The 25,279-nt window shown below is 49.4% G+C and overlaps 1 protein-coding gene across 1 annotated transcript; it reads right to left on the bottom strand.

The window, feature by feature from the left end:
• Positions 1–1,591: 1,591 nt before the first annotated feature.
• Positions 1,592–8,231, bottom strand: RHOU (ras homolog family member U). The gene is made up of 3 exons (XM_086744753.1): positions 7,848–8,231; positions 7,569–7,627; positions 1,592–4,580 (listed from the first exon to the last, which is right to left on the bottom strand). Exons 1-3 carry the CDS (start codon positions 8,194–8,196, stop codon positions 4,125–4,127), a joined length of 864 nt encoding a protein of 287 aa, XP_086600879.1. The 5' UTR covers positions 8,197–8,231; the 3' UTR covers positions 1,592–4,124.
• Positions 8,232–25,279: the final 17,048 nt, after the last annotated feature.

Genomic DNA, 25,279 nt, shown 5'->3' with positions numbered 1-25,279 from the left:
GTGAAGCTTCCTTAGAGATAGCCTTTGCCAATTGGGTCTGCACGCCACATTTGTCAACGTCTTAGCTCCAGTCAACCCTCAATCATACCCTAGAGGTGTCCAGTGCACAAAATACAGGGGAAAAAAATGGTAAAGGTGACATTTTGTTCCATGAAAATAAAAAAAGACTGATTTTTCCTAGACCACTTTAGTTTTATATGAAACAAAACAAAATCCTCTCTTGGGAACTTCCATCCATCACAAAGTAGCAGCTCTTTCAGTGTTCCTGGAAAACCTTACATAGAACATGCTTACTTCCACGTGTTCTTATCAGCCTCAGCTGCCAGCCCATCCAGTATCTCAAGCAGGGCAGCTGAAGAAGCCTTTTGATCACAGCAGCACGCAGATGCACAACGTTACCCTGGTGTAAAGGATGACCTGAACTGCCTTAGCCTTGTCCAGATGTCGGGATGCGTAAAACAGCAGCCTGCCGGAGCAGGAAAGCAACGCCCCACAGGTAGCAGAGGGATTTTTGTGCAGGGATTCGGCAACAGTGGGTTCTGGGCTCTCAGCTAATGCGGCACCTTCTCCTGCAAAGTCAGCATGCAAAGGTGGGGTGACTTGATCTCCAGCAAGCACACCTCAACTTCATGCCACCCAGCGCACAAACGCAGGGAAGGGATTCTTCACAGTCATCAGCAACGGCAGTGGTGATTTAATAGTAGGTACTCACCAGAAAAGAGGCCACTGGCAAGTCAGGTGCTTGGGCAGGGTCGCTGTGCTGCAGGCATCACCAGGTGAACAAGCCTGCCAGCAGTCCCTGGCATATCAGGTAACAAAGTAGAAAAGCAGCCGACATTTTGTATCAGTGAGGAACTGACCATGGGGAAGATGAACAGCGTCAATCTCCTTCCTCCACTTCGTGCAGGTCATATGTGTTTTGATGACTGAAAATACATCAGCCCTATGACCTGAGAGTCAGGTGGCACGGGATGGCACCCCAGTATGCCACCTCAGTGTGTCTGCTCCACTCAGCTCCCAGGAAAACAAATGCAATGGTGACAGTTCACAAACCTCATCCAGAGCAAAGCCCCTTCTGTGGAGCAGCTTCGTAACAGGACCACCAGCTCTGCAGCGATGCTTAAGGGTTCAGGTGCTGCTCAACGTTTGGCTAACACAGCCCCAGGGCAGCCATCATGGCACTGACTTGGGTGGAAGGCCTCTGTGCCATGGCCACCTGGGAGCTGGGCATGAACAACCTCCAGCCTCACACGCCTTGGCCCTCGCGCCCCAGCATGGGTGATGGGACCAAGGGAAGGGGTGACCAGAATGTGGATACCAAGAGGGAACAGGACCTGCTCTTCCAAAAAATGCCCTCTCTGGCTCACCTGAGGCTGCTATGCTGTCATGGAGGCAGAAAGCCCACCATCACACTCCTCCCACCCAGCCCAGCCCCACGGGGACAGGACACAGCAGAAAGTCTGTAGTTTTTGACCACGGAGGCCTTTCGGCAGCATGGCTGCCTCTTCCCTGATCAGTATCGGCACGGTGCACGGCCAGAGCCTGGCCTCCAGCCTCCCCACGCGGGTAGCAGAGGCAGAAGACGCGTACACAGGTCAGAATTTATTTCGAAATACCTCATTTATATCATTCTCACATGAAATATTTCTTTCAGAATATAGCCTAAACTTAGAAAACAGAAGAGAGGTTTTGTTTTTTTTATAAGGCACATCAGATTACAGACTACATAGAGACATCTCCCCCTTAGTTGCGCTCGTAAAATACTGGTGATTTTAAAAGTAATATTTCTAAACCCTAGACCCTGTGTAGCCCTGTGCAGAGCAGTGTTTGTAAAGTTATTAGACCTCAGTTTACATACACCTAGTAAAGGGCTATAACAAGTTGTATATACATCACATTTTCAGAAACAGTCAGAGCTGGCTACATTTAAAAGTAATGCTACCCCAGACTATGAAACAGGCTGCTTATAAATATAACCTACTGCTTCCAGTACGATGTGACACAGAGTAGTATAATCTTGCAGAAGAAATGTTGTTACTTTGCAAATGGAAGCTGCTCAGGTTCCAGCCTGTCTCCTCCCAAAACCCACATTTTTGATCAACTGAGACCATTTTACAGAGAAGCAAAGCACCCAAGAGAAATCTGGCTTTGTGTTTTTCTCCAAGAAGATGGTATGACTGCATATCTGAAATCCTGTCAAAGCATTCGAGTAAGAAGTATAAAGGCTCAGATGTTAACTTCATAACCAGTAAACATTAAACCATTACCAAGCAGATGCAACCAACTTAAACGCATCCAGCTTCTGTGCTATGGAAACTGTTTTTCCAGGCTCTCCCAGTGCAGAAGCCAACACATTTTTATTGAATCAGGCCCTAGGTAAAGATTTCCATCCCAAGTTTTCGGGTAATGTTCCATCGCTGTTCTGCACTCATTTTGCTATAGAGGAGGAAAAAATACTGCTGTGGAGCCTATGCCAACACAGCCCAGAGTCCATTTACATGGTGTCATTTTCTTTAATGGGCCAGGAGGTAAACCATGGTCAGCTTTATCAACTCAAATGGCTTCCACAGTTCTTATTTATATCAGGCATTGATTCATTTCTGATGAAAAAAGGTTCCGGCTTTCTGTCACTGCAGTTTAGTTTAAGACTATGAAAAAGGTCACTTCAAGGTTATGGCTGAAGAAAAAAAAAAAAATAATAATCTGATCTTGAAATATCTAGGGGGAAAAAAAAAAGTAGTCAGGGCCATAAAAAGGCAGACAGACAGCACAAACTAAATGTCCTCTGCAGAATAAATTAAAATACTGATTCTTGCAGAGAGTCACATTACCTTAGGTCTTTCAAACCCACCAGGGCTGGAATTAGGCTTAGTTTAGTAGGAACCAGATATAATCAGAGAGTAGGTCACTCTCAATTCTGCACTATGTTGATCACTCAGCTACATTTTAGGCACATTTCAGGTAATCTGTTGGACTGATCTGGGTAAAAAAATTATCAGTTAAATTTCCTGGGTGGCCTTAGCCAATCTTACAAGTATGAGCTTGGACAAGAGTCAACCACAAGTGACTTCCTTTAGAAGGGAAACAGCAACTTGGTTGGAAACAGCATCACGAAGAGGACACAGCAGTCTCAGTTTCTACAGTCCAGTTTGTTATAAATCTTGATCTGCCTGATTTGTTATTTGTTTAGCAGCCTTAAAAGGTAAGGAGGGGCATCCTGAAATTCTTGGCTGTAGACTTAAATCCAGATGCGGTTTACACAGTGCTGCACCAATATTTGTTACATCTCTTTAAAAAAAAAAATTAAAAACCCCAACACAACAGCATTTACATTCCTTTCAGCTGAAATAGATGTACTGTCGTCACGTCTGCAAAAATACAGAGGAAATCGCCACTGCTCGAGGTAGCGAGTTAAAGCTTGGTCACATTCCTCGGGCTTCCACGCGGCTTCCTGGGAAGGATGACAGAAAGGACTTTCACATAGTCAGGAGGTGACAAACGAGATGTCAGATCCGTAAGGGATTAGGTTCCCTCACCCCATGCTGAAGGTGTATTCATGACCTTTCCAACCATGGCATTTGCGTATAGATTACACCTCTCGCATACCCTTTTTAAAGTGATCCCTAAGAGCGTTGCCTTAGGAAGACATGGAGGAGAGAGCAGGAGCGGGGTTTTAAAGCTACAAACGTCAGTTAGGAGGCACAGTGTTACTTTTCCCTTTGACAGTCCGCGTATAGAGCTCTACGTTTCCACAGTCACTCGCACACTCCTCCTGAGAAGCCCTGGCAGCAAAGGCCTCTGGTGTGCTCCTCCCCATCACATACACCTTGTAAGACAAGAAGTCAAATCCTTTGGACAAATCCTTCTACCCTCACAGACACGTGGCACTCTTCTTCCTTACTGAGAGGTTTTAGTCACGAAACTGGATGCCCGACCTGATTTATAGCAATTATTTAACTAAGAATCCTTCTGCCACCCTCAAAAGGGCAACCGAGATATCCAGTAGCAACATATACACATACATACAGATCTACACTATACACTCGGGACGACACAAAATGAGAATTCAGCTAATATAGCCTCTATTCGATTTCCTCAGAGCAGCACGCAGGTCCTTGCAACCCCTATACAAAACAGCAGTATTTTTTCCACCAGGATTTGGAGAGGTTTTTCATCTTGTCTGGAGTCCTACACTTGGATTTCTTTGGTTGCTGCTGGGTATCTGAGTACTGAATACCAGCCACGATGGCTGCATCAAAGACCTCCTTGAGGTTTTTCTGAGTCAAAGCAGAGCACTCTATGTAGGACGCAGCCTTTATTTCCTCGGCACAGAGCTTCGCAGCCTCCTCTGAGACCGGTTTTTCTTTACACTTGTCCAGCTCGATGAGAACCTTGACATCCTCCCGGAGGTCCGACTGCGTCCCAACCAGGATAATGGGTGCCTTGGGGCAGTGGCATCGGATTTCGGGGACCCACTTCTCACTCACGTTCTGGAAGGACGAGGGGCTCACCACGCTGAAGCACAGCAAGAAGATGTCCGTGTTGGTGTAGCACAGAGGCCTGAGCTTGTCGAACTCATCCTGCATGGAACGAAATCATGTTAGCACCCCACAGAAAGAGCACATCAACCCCGGAGGACGCCCCAGTATGCTCCCAGCTCTAGCCTGCTGCTGGACCTTTGAGGATCACCTGCTGTTGCCATCTTGAGATGGCACCTCAACACGAGCACCCAGACCACCCAACAAGGTGTGCTATGAACCCAAGTCACCTGTACCCAGCCTGAGGTCTCACGGCTGCTTGCCAGCAGGCACCCTGCCACTGTCAGGCACGCAGGATGAGGGTGGTGGCTTCCCCATGTAGCTGACATTTTCTGACTAACGCTGCAGCTTGTTTCGAGTGCTTAAATATTTCCTTCGCTCTCCATACACCGATCCTCTGCCCTATTTCAGCAAAGGAGCAATTCTGCGGGAAGCAGGTTATGTCACACGAGTGAGGAAGCCAAAAATTGAAGTACGGGAGGGAGAAGGTAATTTCTACAGGCCCACCTCTCGCAGGGGTGAGTCAGTGAGCCACTCCAATGAGGAGCACCCGTGTACCTCAAAGCTCTGCCAACACCCCTACCTACACCCCTACCTTCAGATACAGGCAAGAGCAGAGCAGACATGTGGCAGCAAGCATACCATGTACCCTTCCTGGAATCGGCTTTTAAATCGGTGACTACTTAACAACATCCTACAGGATATGGGAATAATTTCCCTGCCATTGTGCCCAGGGATTTAAATCCGATGGCAGCAATAACGACTCAGAATGTGCAGGCTTAACATGCCAATGGCATAGAGTAAGAGCTTTACCTTTCCTCCCACCCATGCCACATCAAACAAACTGCAGACAGGCCTCCCAGCCCTACCTTTCTTTTTCTTTTTCTTTTTTTTCTTTTTCTTTTTTTTTTTTTTATTTTCCCCTTTAGTGCAAAGGCCAGCAAAGCAAGGCTCTTTTTTCAGCTTCAGGAACTAGCCACAAAAAAGCCAAACACCTCGTGGTAACAAAGGCGTGCTGATCCTCAGGGAAGAATGCAGCAAGAAGCAAGGGTTAACTCCAGGCTGGCTGCTTTTACGCTGACAGCAGGATAAAAGCAGGGTAACACTAGCAGCCTGAACAGGTAGGATTTGCCTCAGCGGCAGTGACATTTTAATTAAAACGGTCCATGTTCTCAAAAGCTCTGAATTGAAAGTGCAAAGAACACACACAGCTGAAAACATCTCTCTGGTACCAGCAGTTTACTGCTGAATTGCAAGTCCCGTGTTAATTTTCGAGATGTGAAATTTTGCTTTCAAGCCTCTGAAGGCCCAGGATCCGCAGTTTAAAGCCCCCCTGGAAGCCTCAGAAGTCTTGTTTCGCTCGAATGAATTTCTTCCAGCAGTATCTCCGAGAGAGGGGCGGCGATCTATAAAACACGAGTCAAGAAAGCAAGCTTCATTAGCTCTCTTGATTCTCAGATTAAGCCTCGGAGGAAACCAGGCTCTCACCGCTTGGCTCCAGAGAAACCCCGCGTTTACTGAGAGCTGCCGCTCCGCCGTTTGCAGACAGGCACCTCGCCACGTAATTGCCTCTTCTTGCTATGTGGGGAAACCTCAAAAGGGCTCGGCTCAACGTGTCTGAAAGCCAAACCCAGATCTTAAGGGTTTCTGTCCTGATGAAATTGTGCCCTTTATACCCCAAGCACGCTCCTGCAGTTTCAATGGTAGGTATATGACCCACAGGGACTCAACACCTCTTAGGGCTGGAGACGCTGAAATGCAATTTCCCTCTGTTTGGAGTGCTTTTTTTTTTCGCTGCAGTTTTCAGCAGCCACCTCACTGCAGCACAGTTTTACCAAAGTAGCCAGCTAGGTACCTTTTATTTGGGGTGACTTCTGACCGGGCCTGCCCATCCCTCCTGCAGCTTGCGGCTGCAGGCGCTTGCCTGTCCGCAGGCTGTCACCCGATGGCAATTTCACCTGCCACGCTTGGCATATGAACACGCACAGCCAAGGCAGCTGCGGTACCACCCCGTCCCTTCAGCTGGGCACGAAATTATGGGACAGTTCTGCTGTTCTCCTTCATATCATGACCCGCAGAAGGCTGCTTGCTGGATTTTAGCTTGGGTTTGTAGGGCACAGGGGAGTCCTATGCTGCTGTCTAGGACTGCGCAGCCCTTCAAACCCCCTTTCCTAAGTAGGGCGCCCAGTTACAACTCATCTAAATAGGTTTGTGTGTTAAGGCCACTGAGATTTTTCAGCATGGTTTCGGTGAAGGCGGAGACCCAGATCCACAAAGCTGCACAGGAACCTAACTCCCACTGCCTTCAAATGCTAGCTAGGTAGCAAAATACTTTTGGCTGCTTCTGGCTATCCAGACTCAACCCCTGGCTGGCAGTGTTGCACACTGCTCAGGGTAATACAAGCCAGAGATCTGTAGAAAATACAAGGTGGCAAGAAATGCTTTTTTTTATGTATCAGGCAAAATAGGAGCCGAGAGGTATCAGCCACCCTCAACCCTTCAGGGCCTAGTCTACAGCAAACCTCAGCTTTGGGGAGGCAGCACTTTTTAAGGGGGTGGGAATGGCAAACACAAAGTCTCCCCGGACAACAGCCAATCGGACTTTTTTCTCCCTGAAGCTTCTGCCCCTTCAAAAAGACAGCCTCTACCTCTGCACACCTACGGCTGTGAATGCTTTGCATGCGTACATCGCATTTCTTAAACCCGCAGTTATTCAGCAAAAATAAAGACAGTGACAACCACTCAAAGAGAAACCAGGTGGCCCTTGAATCCCCAGTGTGTCCAGCCTTCCCAGTCAGGCTAAGCAGAGCAGCAGCCTGCACCCAGCCCCAACACGGAGGCACAGCGCGTCCCCCAGCCTTCACCGGGCAAAGCAGCAGGTTAAGCAGCGGTGAAAACGACAGCAGTTTTAATAAGACGATCCCACAGTGGGAATCCTTTCAATGCCGCCAAGTCATCAGCAGGACCGTTTTTGCCCAACAACTTCTCCCCTCCCGCTGTCACTTAAATCACAGAAGCGGCTTCACTGACCTGACCAGCTGTGTCACAGAGCTGCAGCCTCACCGGCTTGCCATCGACGGACACGACAGCTTTGGAGAGAAGGGAGGAGGGAAGGGGGAAAAGTGCGGTGAGTCCAACTTTACACGGTTTCCATTAAGGAAGAAAAAAAAAAAAAAAAAAAAAAGAGGAAGAAAGGAAAGGAAGGATTTACCATCCCTCAGGTCCTGTCCCCAAATAATAACGAAATAACCGAGGCCGGACACCCCCTCAGCGGCCCCTCCCGCCGCCCCGGTCCCCGCTGGCACTTACCGGAGAAGTTGTCGAAGGCGGTGGGGATGTACTCGGTGGGGTACCCGTTGGTGGTGTAGCTCACCACCAGGCTGGTCTTCCCCACGGCGCCGTCCCCCACCAGCACGCACTTGATGCTGCGCCGCGGCTCGGCACCGCCACCGGTACCGGTCCCGGCTCCGGCTCCTCCGGTCCCCGCCGCGGACCCGGCTCCGGTCCCCGCCGCCCGGCAACGGCCGCCGAGCGCCGCCCCCAGCGCCGCCGCCGCCCGGCCGCTCCGCACCCTGCGCGGAGGCACCGGCGGTACCTCGCAGCCGCCCGGTACCGGTTTGCCGATGTAGCCCGCCTCGCCCTCCTGCTGCGGCGGCATCCGCGCGGCGACGCGCAGCCCCGCCGGACGGGGGGCGGCGCGCAGCCCGGGGCCGCCGGACGGGGGGCGGCGGGGAGCGGCGGCGGTGGTGGCGGCGGGCGGGCGGTGCGGGGGCCCGGCGGGCCGGCAGGCGCGGCGCGACCGCCGCGAAGCCAGCCCCGGAGCCGCTGGCGCTTCCCGGGCGCAGGCGGGGCGGTGGCGGCGGCAGCGGCGGCGGGATCCCGGCCGGGCTGGGCTGCGCTCGCCTCGCCCCGCGCTACCGAGTCCCAACCGCCGGCCCCGCGCCTCCGCGTGACATCGCGCCGCGCGGGGAAGGAGGAGGAGCCGCCGCCGTCGCCGCGCCTCACGGCCCGGCCCGACAGGCGGCGCCACAGCGCCCCGCTCCGCCCGCCCCGACGGCCGCGAGCAGGCGGGCAGAGGGCGCGCCGCCGCCGCCGCCTCGCGGGCGCCCCCCTCATTGGCCCGCTCGCCTGCTCGCCCGCCGCCATTGGCTGGCGCAGCTGGGGCGGCCCGCCCCGTCGGGGCCCGCAGCCCCGTCCTGCCCGCGGATCTTCCGCGAGCGGTGCGGGGAGGGGGCTGTCCTGTGTGCTCAAAGGCAGGGGAGCGCCCCTCGCCCCCGCCGGAGATAGTGCAGACTACTTAACTGTCACGATTCCACGTCACCATTTCCATCATTATTTTGTTCCCGGTGGGATATGGAGCGCTGTTTCCCTATTTCCCGCACCAATAAACGGAAACCCGCGTGATGCAGCGGGATTCGTACCACAGCGCATGCTGCAGCTGCCCATCGTGCCCCAACTGCCTGTCCCATGCTCGTTGGAGGAGCTGGAAACGTTGGGTGTAAGGAGCCGTTGTCCGCCTGCTTCCATAAACCCTGGAGCTGCGTGGTTTGATCACCCGAGGCCCTGCCAAGGCCCACACCCCGTGGAAACAAGCGCTTACTACAGCCGATCTCGCTTTCCTCTGTGCCCTGGTCTCTTCTATGGGAACGGCCACAGTGGCTCTCTGTGGGGTTGTGGTGCTTGCGCACTTAGACAACATTTTGAGTGCTTCAAAGCAGGGCCAGAGCCAAGGTCCTCCCTTGTAGGTGGCTGGGATGACCCTAGGTTGGATGCCCTGTTGGATGCCCTGTTGGATGCCCAGTTGAAGGGATGGGGAAGAAACAGCTCCTTGGAGCCTTGCACCAGGGCGGTGTGGCCCACCTGCTCCCTGTGGGGAGCACAGCTGAGTGGGGATGGAGCGCAGCAGCCACCCAAACACAGAGGCTCAGTGTGACCCTCCTACTCAAGACCCATAGGGGCCACTGACCCTCCTGTGGGACTCTCCCTGTCCTTCAGAATTGCCTTCCCCTAAATGGACAATGACGGTGCTGCCACGTACAGGAGTTAGCGCCAGAGAGAGACATCACAGGGCACCCGACTACAACCGAGAAGCATTTCCCAGTTGGATGCTTTCATATCTTGATCTCCTGTGAGGAAGGCTGAGAAGAGGACATCACCCAGGCAGCTGAGCTTTGCCAGGCTAGACAGCCAGGAGGATCGGAGTGGGAGCCTGCCTGCGCTCAGGCATGTACTCAAATAACACAAGTGGCTTAATTCCTACCTTTGATTATTTTGGTGCAAGTCCTCGTGGGGATGCCTAGGTTAGAACAAAAGCATTCTCTTTTAATTTAGCATAATTATAGCCTGTCTACCTACAAAAGCTGAATTGCTTGAACAATACTGTTGCAGCTAACTCCCCGGAGTATGGATGCAGTCGTGCCAGGATAATGCTAATACGGTTTATTCTTGTCGGGAAAAGGAAAAACACTACATGTGTAGGTGCAGGCTTGCTTTGCAAACAGCTGCAGTTGTTTGGAAGGTTACAGCCATGGCAGCCTGTTGATATGCTTGCTCCTGGGGTCGCTCCCTCCATCACAGAGCCCTAAAGACTACGTGTTCTGCAGCCACCTAACTGCAAAGTCATGGTGTTTAATTCATTATCAGGCAGCTTTGGCCCAGCAGATGTTTCACTGAAAGAGGTGAGAAGCCTTTGCGTGGCTGTAGTGGTTGAGGGGGCTCAGAGCTGCCTGTAGTGTGGTAACATCTTGAACACCAATGCTGTTTCAACAGTGAACTGCATGGCTTGGTGTAGGAGCGATACAGGTGACAAATCACATCCCTAATCAAAATCAGATACCAATCCCAGTACCAGAAGTTGTTATAGGTCCTTCTTTTCCTTCAGCTGAGCCAAGAGGACATGGGTGAATTGCACAGGGTCTTGTGTCCCTTCCTCTGAATTGTAAACAAATTTCTTCAGTGAAACTTTGAAGGTAGTCAAAACCTGTGCAAGACAAGGAATAACATCTTCGGTCATTTCTGAAGAACTGTGTGGGGCGTGGAGGCTAGATGCTGTTACGCCTGGTGCCTCCCTACTGCTCTGTGCTGGGGCAGAGCCACGTTTGCAGTCCAGTGTCTCATTTTTATTCTGTGTGGTTCTGAGTGTACACACAGCTGCATCTCTACACAAGGCAAGGCTAACAAAAGATGCATAAAATGGGTAAAGGTACAGCTTATAAGACTCTAGTTCCCTGTGAGAGTTTCGTCTCAGGCTCCAAGCAGCGCCTGGGAAAGTTGTCTCCCACATTCATGAGCTTTGATAGAAAGGCACGTTGTGCCTGAGGAGCAGAGCTGTCAAGGGGACTCTCCATCACCATGCCTGGATGCTTGTTACCCTTCCCCTTCTCCTGCCAGAGCCCAGCAGTCTGTAGTTTTCCATCTCTAGAAATCCAAAGGAACCTTCCACCTTGGGGAACGAGAAATTGGAGAAAAGTCAATAGACCAGACTCAGTTTTCACCACATGTATGCAAGGAAAGAAATAAAAGGAGAACTGTAATTCAATTTTAACTATATTTTTCTCTCAGCAGCATCCCATAAATCATGTACCTTGTTAGTACTGTGGAATGGCATGTGATGCTGGAAGTCAGTATACGGTAAATACGCTGACGGTAAATACAGTAAATACCGTATGCTGGTCAGCTTTGGCCACCTTGGGCAGTGTGTCATGGTATGCTGAAGCCATGACAGCAGACAAATTTCTGTTCGATTTGGACAGTGTGCCAGCTGAAGGTGAGCAGACGTACTGCGATCTGTGACGCCAGGATGGAATATGACCCAACTGAGGACACAAGGGTGCCTGAGCAATGTCACCTCTTATTTGTGGTGACAAATGGCAAATCCGTGGCCCGTATCAATGCTGCAATGAGAACTCATTAAGAGGAAAGATGCACAACCACAAGGAAAGCCCCTGTAGGTGGGAGGTGAGAGGGCGGGTGATATGCACTGGGTGACAATCCGTTTGAGCAGTGTCAAAAGATGATGTGAGAAAGCTCTTCATGCAAATGCTGCGAGCGAAAAATGCTGCGGGGACATTTTTAAACACCTTCAGCAGACAAATACAGTCCATGCATTGAACTAGATCGGCTCCAGTGAGATAGCTATAACAGTCTGCATTGTTTCTGTGCTCGGGGAGGCGGGTGTGAGTGGATTCAGGGCTGCATGATTGCCCTATACTGTAATGTACCCTACCGAATACAGTGGCCTTTTGTGTAAGAGGATGAGCTAACCGGTTGTTTTGCAGAGGCGGGGGGCCCGTTCGCACCACAGCAGCAAGTCAGAGCAGCTCCCGGGCTGCCGTGCTGGCAGTGGGCTGAGGGTGGACCGATGGAGGGATGCTGTCACAGATACCCACTGTCTCCGAAGCTTTTGGCCTCAGCCCTATCGCACGCGCACATCTCACAGGTTTGAACCCAATTGTTTTTAGAGCGCTGAGCTGGGGGACAAACAGGCTTAACTCCACATAGGTCAGCAGGGTGGATGCTGTCTGTCTCAGGGCTGAATTTGGCAATTTATCAGCCAGTTCACAGAAAAGCTCTTGCTATATCTTACATGCTTGTGTTAGTCAAATATTATTCTTTGAGAAAAATGACAGAGAGAGGAAATCATTTTATCAAGACGTGAAGTAGGTCATTGTTATATCCTGGCTTATCATTTTCCCTGCGATATAAAAAATATGATCTGGATGCTGGCCTTGTAGAATGAAAGCTTTCTTTTTTTTTTTTTTTGTATAGAAACTTGAAAAGCCTGACATGGAGAGAGGCAAGGGAGTGAGGCAGTGTGCTCCAAGCATGACGTGATGCACTGCTGCTTGTTCAAGGGAAGGCACAGCCTGCTCTGCAGGGCTGTCACCAAGATCCTGTTCTTTGTCGAGAACAGCAACCTCAAGGCCTGAGAAAAATAAAAAAAAAAAAGAAAAATCTGTGATGCACCCCTTCATTTTCCAAAGAGCAAAATCATGGTGATGTGGCTGAGCTGGCCAGTGGCAGGGGAGGTGGGGAGAAAAGAAAGGGGAAGTGTGAGGGGGCAAAGAAAGGGCAACAACCTGGGAAGGAAAAGGCAGCTTGTATAAAGGATGGCTCTGACCTGCTCTGACTGCAGAGAAGAGCTTTTGAGTCTGTTCTGTGAGAACTAGGAGGAAAAAGAGCTAGAGAAATACAAGATATTGCTGCTCTTATTATGTATTTGATTTGTAATTTTAGCAATGTATATATTTGCCAAGGCTTTTTTTTAAAGAACATTTTCATCACCCAAGAGCTCAATCTCAGGGAAGTTTACACTGCCTGGGGAAAGGGATCAGTAAGCGGCACACGTTATTAACACGATAAACTCTCTCCACCCCTCCAGCAAAGTTCTGATTGAGGAGATGCTACCAAGAACTCACAGGCAAAAAGGATTGTTGAGATAAACAAAAAAAAAAACAAACCCAAAACAAAACAAAGCACAATAGCTTCATGAAATTCCAATTCAGAAGACAAATTAACCCTAACCTCCTATCTGCAGTGCCTCTGCAGGGGAACCGCAGCAGGAGGCGAGCCCTTTATCTTGCTTTCAAAATCCTTTTCAGCTGATCTGGGGTCACAGTTGCTGAAAAGTGCTGCGTCTCCTGTATTTTGTGTGATGATCACCAATTTGCTTGCTTGTCCTGAAGCCCCTCACCCCTCTGGGTGCACCAGAGATAGGTCCTCTACTCTGGATCAATCACGCTTCCCAGGGCCTTCCCTGCCAGGGACAGCAGTGTCCCTACCAGGTCACCTGGGCACTGCTCGGGACAGACTGGGTAAGGTCTTGGTGATGACAGAGAAATGTTTCAGTAAGAAAAAATCGCAAAGACACCAGTTTTGCCAAACATCTGAATGAAGAAACTGCCACTCCCTATGGCATACTGCATTTCATTGATGTCCTGCTCATTGTATAACCTGCAGTGCTATCTCTGCCTCAGGAGCCCTCGTTTACAGAGGCAATCTGGAGAGAAGGAGTCTCCTCCAAGCACTAAGCTGGAGGAGAAGAAAACGTGCTTGGGCGGTGTGCTGCACATTGGTGGGGCTGGTGAGAGTGGCAGAGGAGGGAACTGAGCAGGGAAAAGACAGCACAGTTTGGACACAGGTCTCTGAGGAGCCAGGGGCAGAGCAGCCAGCACTCAAACCAGACATGGTATCTGCGGCATGGATGGATGCTCTTTGCCACACTGCCCGTCAGCCCATGTGTGAATCCCCTTACTAGCTTTTCTTAGCTCCCACAGCCCCACCAGTTCCCCAGATAGACTCCCAAAACAGCTGTCAAAATCCTAGGATCTTCTTGGTGGGGAAGAAAATGCTGGAACAAGCCAGCACAAGTGTCAGTTTTATTGCAAGTGAGCAGGCTGTGCTTCCCTGATAGCTGCCTGGCTTTGAGGGCGAGCGTCGCAGGGCAGCATCCACAGCTGGAAACCAGCTACCCATGCATTATGTTTCTCTTCTTTTCCAGGGAAGGGGTGAAAACCTTCAATTCTCATGTTTCCAGACCAGAACTTTTCAAACATAATACGTGTACATAACCAGACGTAGAAGCCAGCCGCAGTGTAAGTTATTTTTTCCCTTTCAAGTATCCCGTCTCTACCTGTGAATCCCTCGCTAACTATTTTGTTAGCAGCCAGCGTACAAGGCCAGGCTCAGGAAATTGCCATTCTAGTCCCCGCTTTCCTGCTCACAAACCTTCTCCTGCCCGAGGATTGAGCTGGATTTAGAAAGAAAGAGTTGCCAGAACGTTACTACCAACACAGCTCTACAAGGCAAACCGTTCCAGGGTGGTTTGTTTTCACGAGCCAGCCTGGTTTAAAACAGTTTTCTGAACAGAATGAGATCCAAAGGACTCCTTTGCTGGATAACCTTGCCAGATGGGTGACCTCTGTTAGCTGAGGAGGGAGGGAGAAAGCAAAATTGATGTGCCTGAAAACACAACTCTACAGGAAAATTTCTGCAGAGTGAAAATTGAGCCTCAGTTTATCAGTGTATGAGAAGATACTTCTTAGATGTCTTGAAGTCCTCAGATTAAAGATGTGAACAAGGGCAAATCACTATTGGTAGATAATGTGGTCCTGGCTTCAAACCTACTTCTCCCACTGCTTTATGATTCTCCATACCTTTGAAAGAGAGTGCCAGAGCAAGGGGGGCAAAAATACTGAACCTCCCCTGGCTCCAAAGGTTAAGGAGAGAGGTTTTGATGGAGAGGTGACCTGGGGGCTTTGAGCACCAGCCTCTGTTAGCTGTAAATACAGACCACTAAAAGACAACAGAGCTTTCCCACTGAAGTAAAGGCATCGGGAGCTGGAGATTAATAGGTTGCCAGCTGTGTCGGCATGATAAGCCAAGAAAGGACCTGGACGCTTTCAGTCGAAAGGGGATTGAGACCTCAGCAGGGACACATGGCCAATCAGCCAGAAGCCACACATGGAAAACTGAGTGAGGCAGCGCGGGCAAACATTTCTTATCTTTGCTTTACGTCAATAGAAATGGCATTGTAAGAGAGGCAGCAAAGTATTTGCTAGAGAGGAGGAGGGAGAAGTCCACAAGCTTTTTTGACTGTACAAGTGGTTTTTAAAATGCTACTGTTTTCCTCGGAAACTTGTCATGGAAAACAAACAGGCAAAAATCACCCAGCAAGTTCTTCCAGAGGGCTGGCTGGTTGCTTGTTTCAGTGGATTTAGCTGGGCTGTGCTGGCAGGAATGCTGCCTGCCGCTGCTGTTGCGCTCCAAAGGCAGGCGGGAAAGTACAACCTCTCAAACCAGCCCAAAACACAGCTGTGATAATTACCCCATCTACTCTGATTTGCCATGAAATGGGGCTCAGGGGAGAGGCAGACCTCAGAAATCTGGGGCTCTCTGCAAGGTGATGCTCTCCGCAGCCATGACCCCGTTTCCCACAGCTCCTGCTTCTCCAGCAGCCCGGCCCAGTTCCCTCCACCAGCTTTTGCTTTGCTTTCTGGTTTTATTGTTTTCTTTAAAGCTAATTAACAGAAGAGTGGATGAGGCCCAGGTTTCTTGTGTGGATTTTTTTTTATTGGTGGCACTTTTCATTTTGCTGAGTTTTCTATTTGCTTTTAAGCTGTTTTGATAATGCAAGAAGAACTTGCCTACCAGAGGCAGTACTGAGCAAGAAGACTCAGCAAGGAGAATAATAATTAGGGAAAGGCCATGAGCAGGTTTCACCTGCTCAGGTTTCACCACCTCAAAATTGGGGTCCAATTTTGCAGCCCCACCCTGTGCGGGTAATGGGCCCTTGCTGCACCTCCACTGTCACCACCCTGGAGCAGAGAAAGGTGCAAATATTCCCACCACACAGGAGGTGTGCAGATGCCAGCCAGAGGTGAGCCAGGAAGAACAAAAGGCTGGGATAAATACAGCTGAAGCCATACAGCCTGGATCTGTATGGCCCCTGGATCCATCCCTACCCTGCAGAGCCTCGGGGTGGCCGCCCGCCAGAGCAAAGCCCATCACCGGGTTACGGCCAGGAGTGGGCTCGCTGCAGCTGGGTGGCTTAGGGCAGGGCCACCCACTGCTTGCGGCTCCCAACACATCCCTCCTCCTGCTGCAGATCCTCACCCCAGGTGTGTGGAGATCTGCAGGGACCTTAAACGTGTGTCTGGGAGCTGACCCTGGGAACATGAAGGTTCCCTGTCAAAAAGTCCAGTTGTGACTTTTCAGGTATCAAAATGATGATATTGCTTATAAAAAAAAATCTCAAAATAGGATTGTAGATTGAACAATGCATTTTCATATAATGTCTTAATTAATGAACACAGATTCTCTGTATTCGGAGTCCCTGACACCATGGTGATGGCCATGATCCAAGAGCAGAGACCGATGGCCCAGTAGCTAAAAGACTCATCATCTCCCTGTTAATACAGGCATGGAGGAAATTAACATGGACCATTCATGATGCTGAACTGCTTTCTGTTTTTCTCAGCAGAGGAACTTCAGGCAACGCAGCTGTGAAGTGCTGAGCACCCTCTCCTCTTCTTGACCTCACCAATTTCCTCTGCACAAACTAGCCATATGAATTTGACACATGGTCTCTGAGAGGCCCCAAGGCAAAGTGTAGGGTGGAGGAGTCAGGTCCCTGCCTAAGCTTCTGAGAGTCCCTCAGAGTCAAGTGCAAGCCTAACCTTGTTCTCAGGACCAGACTTGCCTGGCACGTGCTTTAAGCCTCCCAGCCTCACCAGGCTGGATTTTGTCTCAGCAAGAGAGCTCAGAGAAGGTGGCCCCGTCTCACCCTGCACGGTCCTGGGTGGTTCAGCATCCCCCACCAGACCTGGGGCAGATCTCCGTGGCTGGTTTATCCTCACCATTCCAAGGGTGTTTGAGCCCTGGAGCTGGGACAAGATGTTGGGAAACAAGTAGGCTGTGGGACCTGAAGGCTTCTCTGAAGCCACGTCACTCCTTCAGTGACCCCATGGGCCTGTTTTTTTCCTCAGACCTAGGGGCTGAGCAGTGCTTCCCCAGCCCACAGGGATTCTGGAATGAGTAAATTAATTAAAAGCTGTGCAGTGCTGAGACACCAAGGCTACAGCTACACAAATTATAAGACAGGCCAGGGGATGTTTTCCACCCCCGAGTCCTAACAGCATGCCCAGCCCTACCCAGAGGGACGAGCTCTTGTCCCCCTGGAGCAGGAGAGCTGTGCCCAGACCACCTGCCAGGAACCCTCCCTGGCCCTCCCCGGCTCCTGAAACATGCCTAGGCATCAGCTGCAGGAATAGGCGCTTAGTCTGGGACAAACCCAGGCAAGGACAGTGGCAGCCATTTAACTGTATGGGCCTGCACTCTGCCTCCGCTTTGTTTGTTCATTTATTACCTTGCTGCTAGCCTACACAGAGAGCCTGCTATCGACAAGGGCAATGAAGTACGTATGAGGGAAAAGTCAAAAGCATTTCATCTGGTTTTGTAGCAAAAAGGTGCTCTCTCATCTGAGGTTTAATCTCTTTTGTCCTGGTCACTCCAGAACTGAGTAGTGTGATTTTTTTGTGTGGTGCCTTGCAGAGGAATCCCTGGCTGCTGTGCATCACTGCCATCCCAGCGGGTGCTGCTGCTATGACAAATAATAATATGGCCAGGTTTAAGACAGGCCTGCCTTGCGGGAGTATAATGATCCGAGTGGCCAGCTTACCAAAGGGAACAAAGAAATTATTATAGGGTCAGGCAAAAAATAAGGAAAAAAAAAAACCTAAAAGAAAACAAAGAACCATTGACAAGAGGCACAAATTAGTTAGGTCTCCGGTGTCATTCTCCATCTGATAAAACAAAAATGTCCAGAGCAACAATTAACAAGAAAATATGAAGAGTAAAATATCTCTGTTTAGCTCCAGGTACTGACTATACCCAGACTGTTTGGTTTTTTTTTTTTTCCTCATGCTTTGGGTTATTTTAGGTCTTGGTTAATGTGGAGCTGGTTGTGTGTGCGTGCACGTGTGGTGCAGTCCCCGCGGGTTTGGGAGCTGCCTTTTGTGAAGGGCAGCCCTCCTGAAGGAAAGCGAAGGAGCAAAGCGGGTGCAGGGGAAGCGGGAATGTACTTTGGGTGATCCTGGGAAATACAGCTCAGGGACAGGAATGAGAGCTTGAGAAGGACTCAAGACCATAGGGCTGAGTGTCCTCCTGGGAGCCCGTTTGGGTCCCTTCCTCATGCGAGTGCGGCCAGCTGCCCAGCGCCAGGCACTGCCTGCGGCCAGGGGACTGCTCGTCTCTGTGGGTGAGGCACACACGGGTGCTGGGTGCCAGACGCTGCTCAAGAAACCTACGAGAAGATATGGTCAAGAGCTGTCACATATACAGGTAGATCCTGTTACATGCTGTCTCTTCTGGATTTCAGATTGCTCTCTGACAGAGAAAGATCACAGAAACAAGAAATGACTCTTGCCTCTTACAGAGTGGTGTTTGTAAGTTGTTCTTAACTCTGTGATATAATGTACCTATATCGTACCATCTCTGTACATTCTCACTGGAAATGTCCCCATTTGCTTTGCAGTGATTCCTCTTTCCTTCCCTGCTGGATCAACAGGCCCAGCTGGTGCCCACAAAATTGGTCTGAATTCCTTTCTACTTTTCACAGCAGCTAGTAGCATCGTAGGTTATCCAAAGCTTGCCCAACAATCTTGTTGCTGTGGCATGGAGCAGAATTGAGAACACTACATTAGCTTTTGTAGTTCAAATAATTAACACTTCTTTTGTTAGTAAACTGAAGAAACATGAACAGAAGATGAACAAATAAAAGTATCTTTTTTTTTTCCCCTCTGCAATAAGGACTGGATTCTGCAAGCCCTCGTGCAGCTTGCTTCCCTGTTAACCCAAGCGTCAATGTTCTTGTGTTCAAGGCCTGGCTGGAGCTCTTCTGTACAGCTCGTCCTTCAAAAACTAAACGACAATAATAAATTGTCCTACTTGAACAAGGGACTTATTTCACCTTTTCACCACACTCATGAAAAAATGGCAATGCTAAATGCGCTTAAAGATCAAAGGCCTGGTATGCAAAACAGGTCCTACAAACCACACCAACGGGCTCCTTCAGTTTTTGTGGCTGTGGTGCTACTGCCTTGACAAGTTAAAATATCCCTTGTCAGCCTCTGTGGGAGCCTAGACGGAAAAGTAACCATCAAAAAATAACCAAATATTGTCTTGGACTACAGTCACTGAGCAGTTTTTTTTTTTAAGCTTTAATCACCCTTGACTTCACATTTGGCTATTAAGCCACCAAGTGATCATTAAATATACAGACTGAAGGACTAATTTCCAGAGGATTGGTCCAAAGTTGGCTTGGATTTTAGGTTTGTTTTTTTTTCTGAAGGACTTTAATATCTCCCACCAGCACACACCAGCCTATTGAATCGCCTGTAAGACTCCGGGGCTGAGCACGGAGGTACTTGCAGGTTATCTGCCTGGAAACACACTGCTCAGAGCTGATAAACTCACTGAGGCTCTATCCTGCTTTCCAATTTAACTCAAGCCTTGCTAAGCAGCAGGAGTAACCTGACTGAATTGTTGAGGGTCACAGCTTGAGGTCTTTAATCAACATTCCCAGCTTAATCAGCGGGAGTTTAGCTAGCCTGAAACTCAAATTGGGATATTTCTCCTATTTACCCTGGTGCTTGTCCTTTTTCTATCAGCGCAGCTGGTTATGGATAAATGTAATGTTGCTGCAGAAATTATCAAATGTCAGCTGGACTTCTTTTTTTTCTACCCTCTCCAGCTTTAAAATGCCTACAGCTGAAATTTTCTAGCGGCAACTTGCTTAGGCTGGTTAGAGACATCTGCTAATAAATGAAAGGAGCATTTTTTATTTTCATGAATAAACTCTTCTGACTCACAGTCCTTGTCCTAAGCCACAAGACCATCCTTCCCTCCTGACTTAAGATCCGTAAGACCAAAGAAGCTGACTCTGACTCACTGGAGGAGGGCTGGCATTGGACTGTATCTGCTATGTGCATCTTTCTTCCGAACACAACACAGACAGAAATAAAATGGGAGAAAGCCTCTGGCACACTGACCCTAATTTCTTTCCGGGAATCACTAAGGTTTGGATTGCTCCTTTAGGCGTGAGAAGGAATTAAGCTCGGATTTGTAAATAGTGATCTAACCATCCCTGCACTGACAGGCACAAACATCAGGAAATACGTAGTTAGTTCCACTGGCACTGCATCTTTGAACTTTAATTGTGAGTATCTCTGTCATACCAGGGGAAGTAGAACAACACATCTGGAATGAAAAGCTTCCTGCTAGGCTTGGGAAGTCTAACTATTTCCAACTTTTTTCCAGATAAGAGTTTTCAGCAAAATATTTTCTAGTTGAAGAATAAAGATTCCTTAAAACTATTGTTTTTCTTGTGGGAGCTACAGAAGAAAACATGCCCAGTACATTTCTCAAATAAAAGTAATAAGGAAAAAAGTTACAAATACCAAAGCATCATGTTTTTCCGTTGTTGACATTTAGAATAGTGTTTTCTTTATTCAAATGTCTTTTACAATTTAAATATTTTTACTTCTAAGAGATTAAAAAATATCAACTTCAAAGTATCGAAATATTTCCCTTGACTCAAACTGCATTTTTATTGTTTGCCTGCAAATATTTTCTATGGCTTGATTTTCTGTCCCATTTTGTGACTTGAGAGACTTTTTCCAGTTCAAGTACCTTCTCTCCACAGGAAATAGTAACCAGATATTTTATGTCTGACTGAAAAACAGGATGAAGTTCCAGCTAGGACAGCCTACATGTGCCCTTGGAATACGTTCACAAAGCTGCAGCTCACCTCTGCCATCGCTTCTGGAGTACAGCATGGCTCTGCTGTAAGTCAGGAAGGAGGGGAGCGCTCCATCAGATCAAACATACTACCGGCCTCCTGCAAGGGGTTGTCAGCATGAGGCTCAGCAGGACAAAAAAGTGGACAAAAAAAAAAATGGAAGAGAGTAATTTTTCTGCATATATTTCTTGAATTTTCCATTTGCAGAGGTGCAATTTTGTCAATTCACAGTCAGCAGGATGAACATCCCAGTGTAACTAAAGCACCAGGTTTCATTTCTAATGCTAAAATCCTGCAGAAAATCTGTTACTGTGCCTAGAGAGGGACTGTTCTTGATGGGAACAAAGTGAAGTACCAAGCTGCAGCACTGACGCCAAGAAGATGCAGAGGCAGCTGCTGCTGCCTGCCTTTACCCACATGCATGACTGCCTTCAGCCCTGCACAACTGTGGGACCAGGAGTGCACTGGTGACTCTGGCCGCATCTTGTGTGTTTGTAAAGCTGCCTCCTCAGGCTGCAGCAAGCCCACACTAGAAAGATTTTTCCAGCTCCTGGGAATTAAAGACAACCTCTACCAGTACATTTTATAACACGGCCTCAGACAAAAAAGCCCCAGTGTAACTACAACCACCTCTGTGGTCACACTTATCATCGCCCCTGAGGCCAGAAACCACAACAGAACCTCGACCCCCTGAGCTGCAGCACTCTGCCAGCCCCGCTTGCTGCATCCCTGGGCTGGGATGCTGAGGTGCTCAGGCTGCTGAGCTGCTGGCTGTGGGGCTGCTGGGATGCTGAGCTGCAGACCTGCGGAGCTTTGGGGCTGCTACGCAGCTTGGATGTTGTGCTGAATGCGGGGCTGTGGGGATGTGAGGCGGTGGGGAGGCTGGGATTCGGGGATGTGGGGCTGGATGCTGGGCTGAAGGAGCGAGGGAGATGCAGGGATGCGGGGCTGGATGCGGGGCGGCAGGCGCGTTGCCGTGGTGCCGGCCGCCCCCTGCTGTCGGTGCGGGTGCCGTTACCGGTGGCGGTGCCGGCGGGGATGGCGGCGAGGTACCACCCTGGCCCCCGAGCATCTCCCCGGCCGCATCCCGGTGCCTGCGGCACCCCCTTGCTTTGGGGCCTAGCAGGCTGCGGGGCTGCCGCCTCCCTCCGCCCTGGTACGGCCATTTCCCTACACGCCTGTCCCCAGCTTTGGCCGGAGCAGCAGCCTGCATTTTCCATGCGAGATGTCCTGTGGTGACACATCAGTCACAGCTCAGAGGTCACAACGTCACACTCAGGGACTACTTGCCCACTAGCCGGAGTCACTCACTGGACACCAAACCTTGGCAGCGCCCTGTTTGCAGCTTGCTGTCCTCGTGTGTGTGGCAGAGCTGTGAGCAGGAACGGCACCCGGCGCCCTCAGCATCCCCTCTTTTCCAGACTGCAGGGCATCCCCATTAAGGAGCACAACAAACTTGTGTTTGCAGGTTACAGTTCTTTCCCCCGGGGACTTCCCTGGTAGCCCATGGTGGGGCTACTTTTTTATTCCCTTATTGTATACTTTTGCCTACTACCCTAAAAAAAAAAAAAACAAAAAACCGCTATCAGAAGTGTCCTGGTGCAAGTACAAACAGGGTGTCCTGCGCTCAATTCTTAATCTCCTCGTGGATGAACTAAGTAGTTACTCACCTCGTGAACTACTTCTTGTCAAATATAGACCGTGCCAGCCTCTAGGACACTGCACGCAGAACAGCGAGTCTCCCAGAGCTGTCCTGTGCCACTTGTGCAACGCTAGTGGCACAGCTGGAGCTCAGGGAGCCAGACCCAGTACAGCGTGTTTCTCAGCCCTCACACGCTCTCTGGACCGCTTTTGGAGTCTGTTCAAGCAGCTGAAAACTGATGTTTGAACCGCTCAGGAACAGCAGGAGGAAAACACACTGCTTTTCACCCAATTTTAGTTCACAGGCCCCAATATTTTCCAGCGGAGGTGCAGACCATCTGTCATGAATTTAAGGCAACTGACAAGAGGGCTGATTTCCTTAGCTCCCTTTGCCCTACAGATAACCCACAGATCCCCTCGGGGCCTGCAGACAATAGGTAGCAAACTGTTGGCATTGATTGATGAGCTTCCTCCTCCCTCCACACAGCTTGGAAAAGTGCTTGCTTGCCTCTTATTTTAAAAATTTGAATATTCTGACCCCAGACTATGCTAGAGCTAATAATGGAAACAGGGATTTAGGATTTGAGTCTCCTACCTTCTGATCCTTTCCATCCCCACCCCTCTGCTCTGGCACCCGCTTCTCAGATTTTCATTGAGTAACAGAGCGCGTGGGCGTGTGGACGCGTGTGTGCACGCAGACTCACAATGTTAACCAGAAGGTCCGAGCGAGGCGAGGACAAAAAAAACATCATTTCAAAGGTATCAGTGTTTCAAACTGTGGCCTTGATGCAGGGTTTGAGTGGCAAGGTGGGGAATTACAGTCTTTTCTACATCAGCAGCAACAAAAAAAAAAAAAAAAAAAAAAATTCACTTTCTGCCTTTCCTGCTCCTGAGAGGCTCTTCTGCCTGAGCCAACCCATATTCTCCATATCAGCTCCCGAGGATGGGAGCCGGTCACAGGCAGAACCAAACAGGTGGAGCTGCAGTGCTGGTATGAATACAGATATGCAGAAGCAAGGACACATTTTAGTGCTGTAGCCTCCTGGAGGCAACTTTGGCTTGTGGCTCCCATACCCATCTGCCAAGGTACTTGTACGCACTGCAGCACAGGCGTGTTCAAACCCTTGCACTGCCAAACACTGGAGTTATTTTAAGAGTGGGAAAGCATCTGGCTAGCAAACAAGCTTTGTGTGTTTGGGCCTGGCTGGCTTAAAAACCTTGTTTCTTCCAGAATACTGGAAGCAATGAAAGTGCCTGCAGTAAAATACCCGATAACCCTCTCCTCCTCTATAGAGAGGGTAAATGCATGCCATTTTCCAATTAGCTCTTGCTCTGAGCAATTACGTTGATCAAATAATTGAATAAGTGACAGGAATGTGAGTTCTGGAGACAGTTAATTTCATTCATCCGCCAGTTTATGGCTTGACTTGCATGAACACATAAACCAGGCTAATGTGTTATTTATAACTTTGAAAATACAATTATAATAGTCAAACATGAAGAGTTGTTTGTGCAGAGAGGAAGGTTTCTGCTAGTAAATTATAATAATAGGATAATGAGGGAGTTTGTCATTTCTAGCCGGCATGTAGGACAGGAAGGATGTGTGGCTTGTATTTGAAAAAGTGAACAAGGTTGATGTCAGTGTTAGCAGGGAGGGAAATGGCCCTGACTTGAATGTGGGGCAGAGGGGCAGCTGAAGCCTTACCCTCCTATTTTGTGAGATCTTGTGTATGTGCTGCCCCAGGGACTGTCAATGAAGGCTAAGCATTCCAGCAGCTCTCCCCATCGTGGTACACATACACCTCTCTGAAAGTGAAGCTGAGCATCATGCTAGAGGGAGAACCAGGACTCTGATCCTTTGCACGGGTGTTGGTGCAAAAGAGACAAACTGTTTCCTACTTGGGATTGGTCTTAGGCGAGCACTTGGGCGAGGGTGCTCTGGAAGAAAAAAACCCAGTCAAGCGTGCTGGAACAATCCTCACAAACCTGGCCCTGACTTCCTTCAAAAGCATGAATCCTGCTTGGGAGTTTTCTTCTGAAGTAATAATAACAATAAAACAAAGAGCTCAGCAGGAAAACAAACCATTTGCTTTTCCTCTTAAAGCTTTCTTTAGATTGTCTTAACTGATTGCACCTTTTATCTGAACTCCCTGTAGCAACCCGGCTTACCATCCAACGGGAACTAATTAGCAGAGCTGCACAGTAATAAAAGCAGCGCGCAGGCATGAGCCGTTGCCTCGCAGGGAGCGTTACCTGGATGAGCACTACGCTGACTGCAAGGAGGAAATTTGTGCAATTAATTGCTTCCTGATTAAAGGCATTTGCAGTCTGGCCCTTAAATCTTCAAAGCCTAGAAACACACACAGAGTTAAATATGGAATTTGCCCACAGTAGTCAAAAACATTGCCCCAGACGGCAGGATTTGGTGCTGTAATTTTGGTTGGGAATAAACACTTTCCTGTCTAAGCATATTATACCACCATCCAAGTATGTAGAAAGTGCTCCAGTCAAAACTAAAGGGCCACAGAAGTTTTTGCCTGGGTTTAAATCAGTTTCTAAACCAGTTTAGTTGAACCCGTACCATTTTCCCGTGAGGACACAATCTTAGGGAAATTAATTTCACGGAGCGTGAGGCAGCAGAGCCAGAAAACCCCCGGGACGTCTCAGGCTGGAAGGCTATTTAAATGGTAATAAACTTCAGGGGAAAACAAAAAATGGTGACTGATTACAGGCACACCAGGAGAGGGGCTATCTGGTGTGAAGATGCCAGGCGTTGGCGCGGGGGCCTTCTGCCTACTGTGCA

This window comes from Chlamydotis macqueenii, chromosome 3 (genome assembly GCF_036417535.1).
Source record: "Chlamydotis macqueenii isolate bChlMac1 chromosome 3, bChlMac1.mat, whole genome shotgun sequence".
NCBI classification, from domain to species: domain Eukaryota; kingdom Metazoa; phylum Chordata; class Aves; order Otidiformes; family Otididae; genus Chlamydotis; species Chlamydotis macqueenii.
Note: the sequence above shows the minus strand (reverse complement) of the source record. Positions and strands in the feature narration are given on the sequence as shown.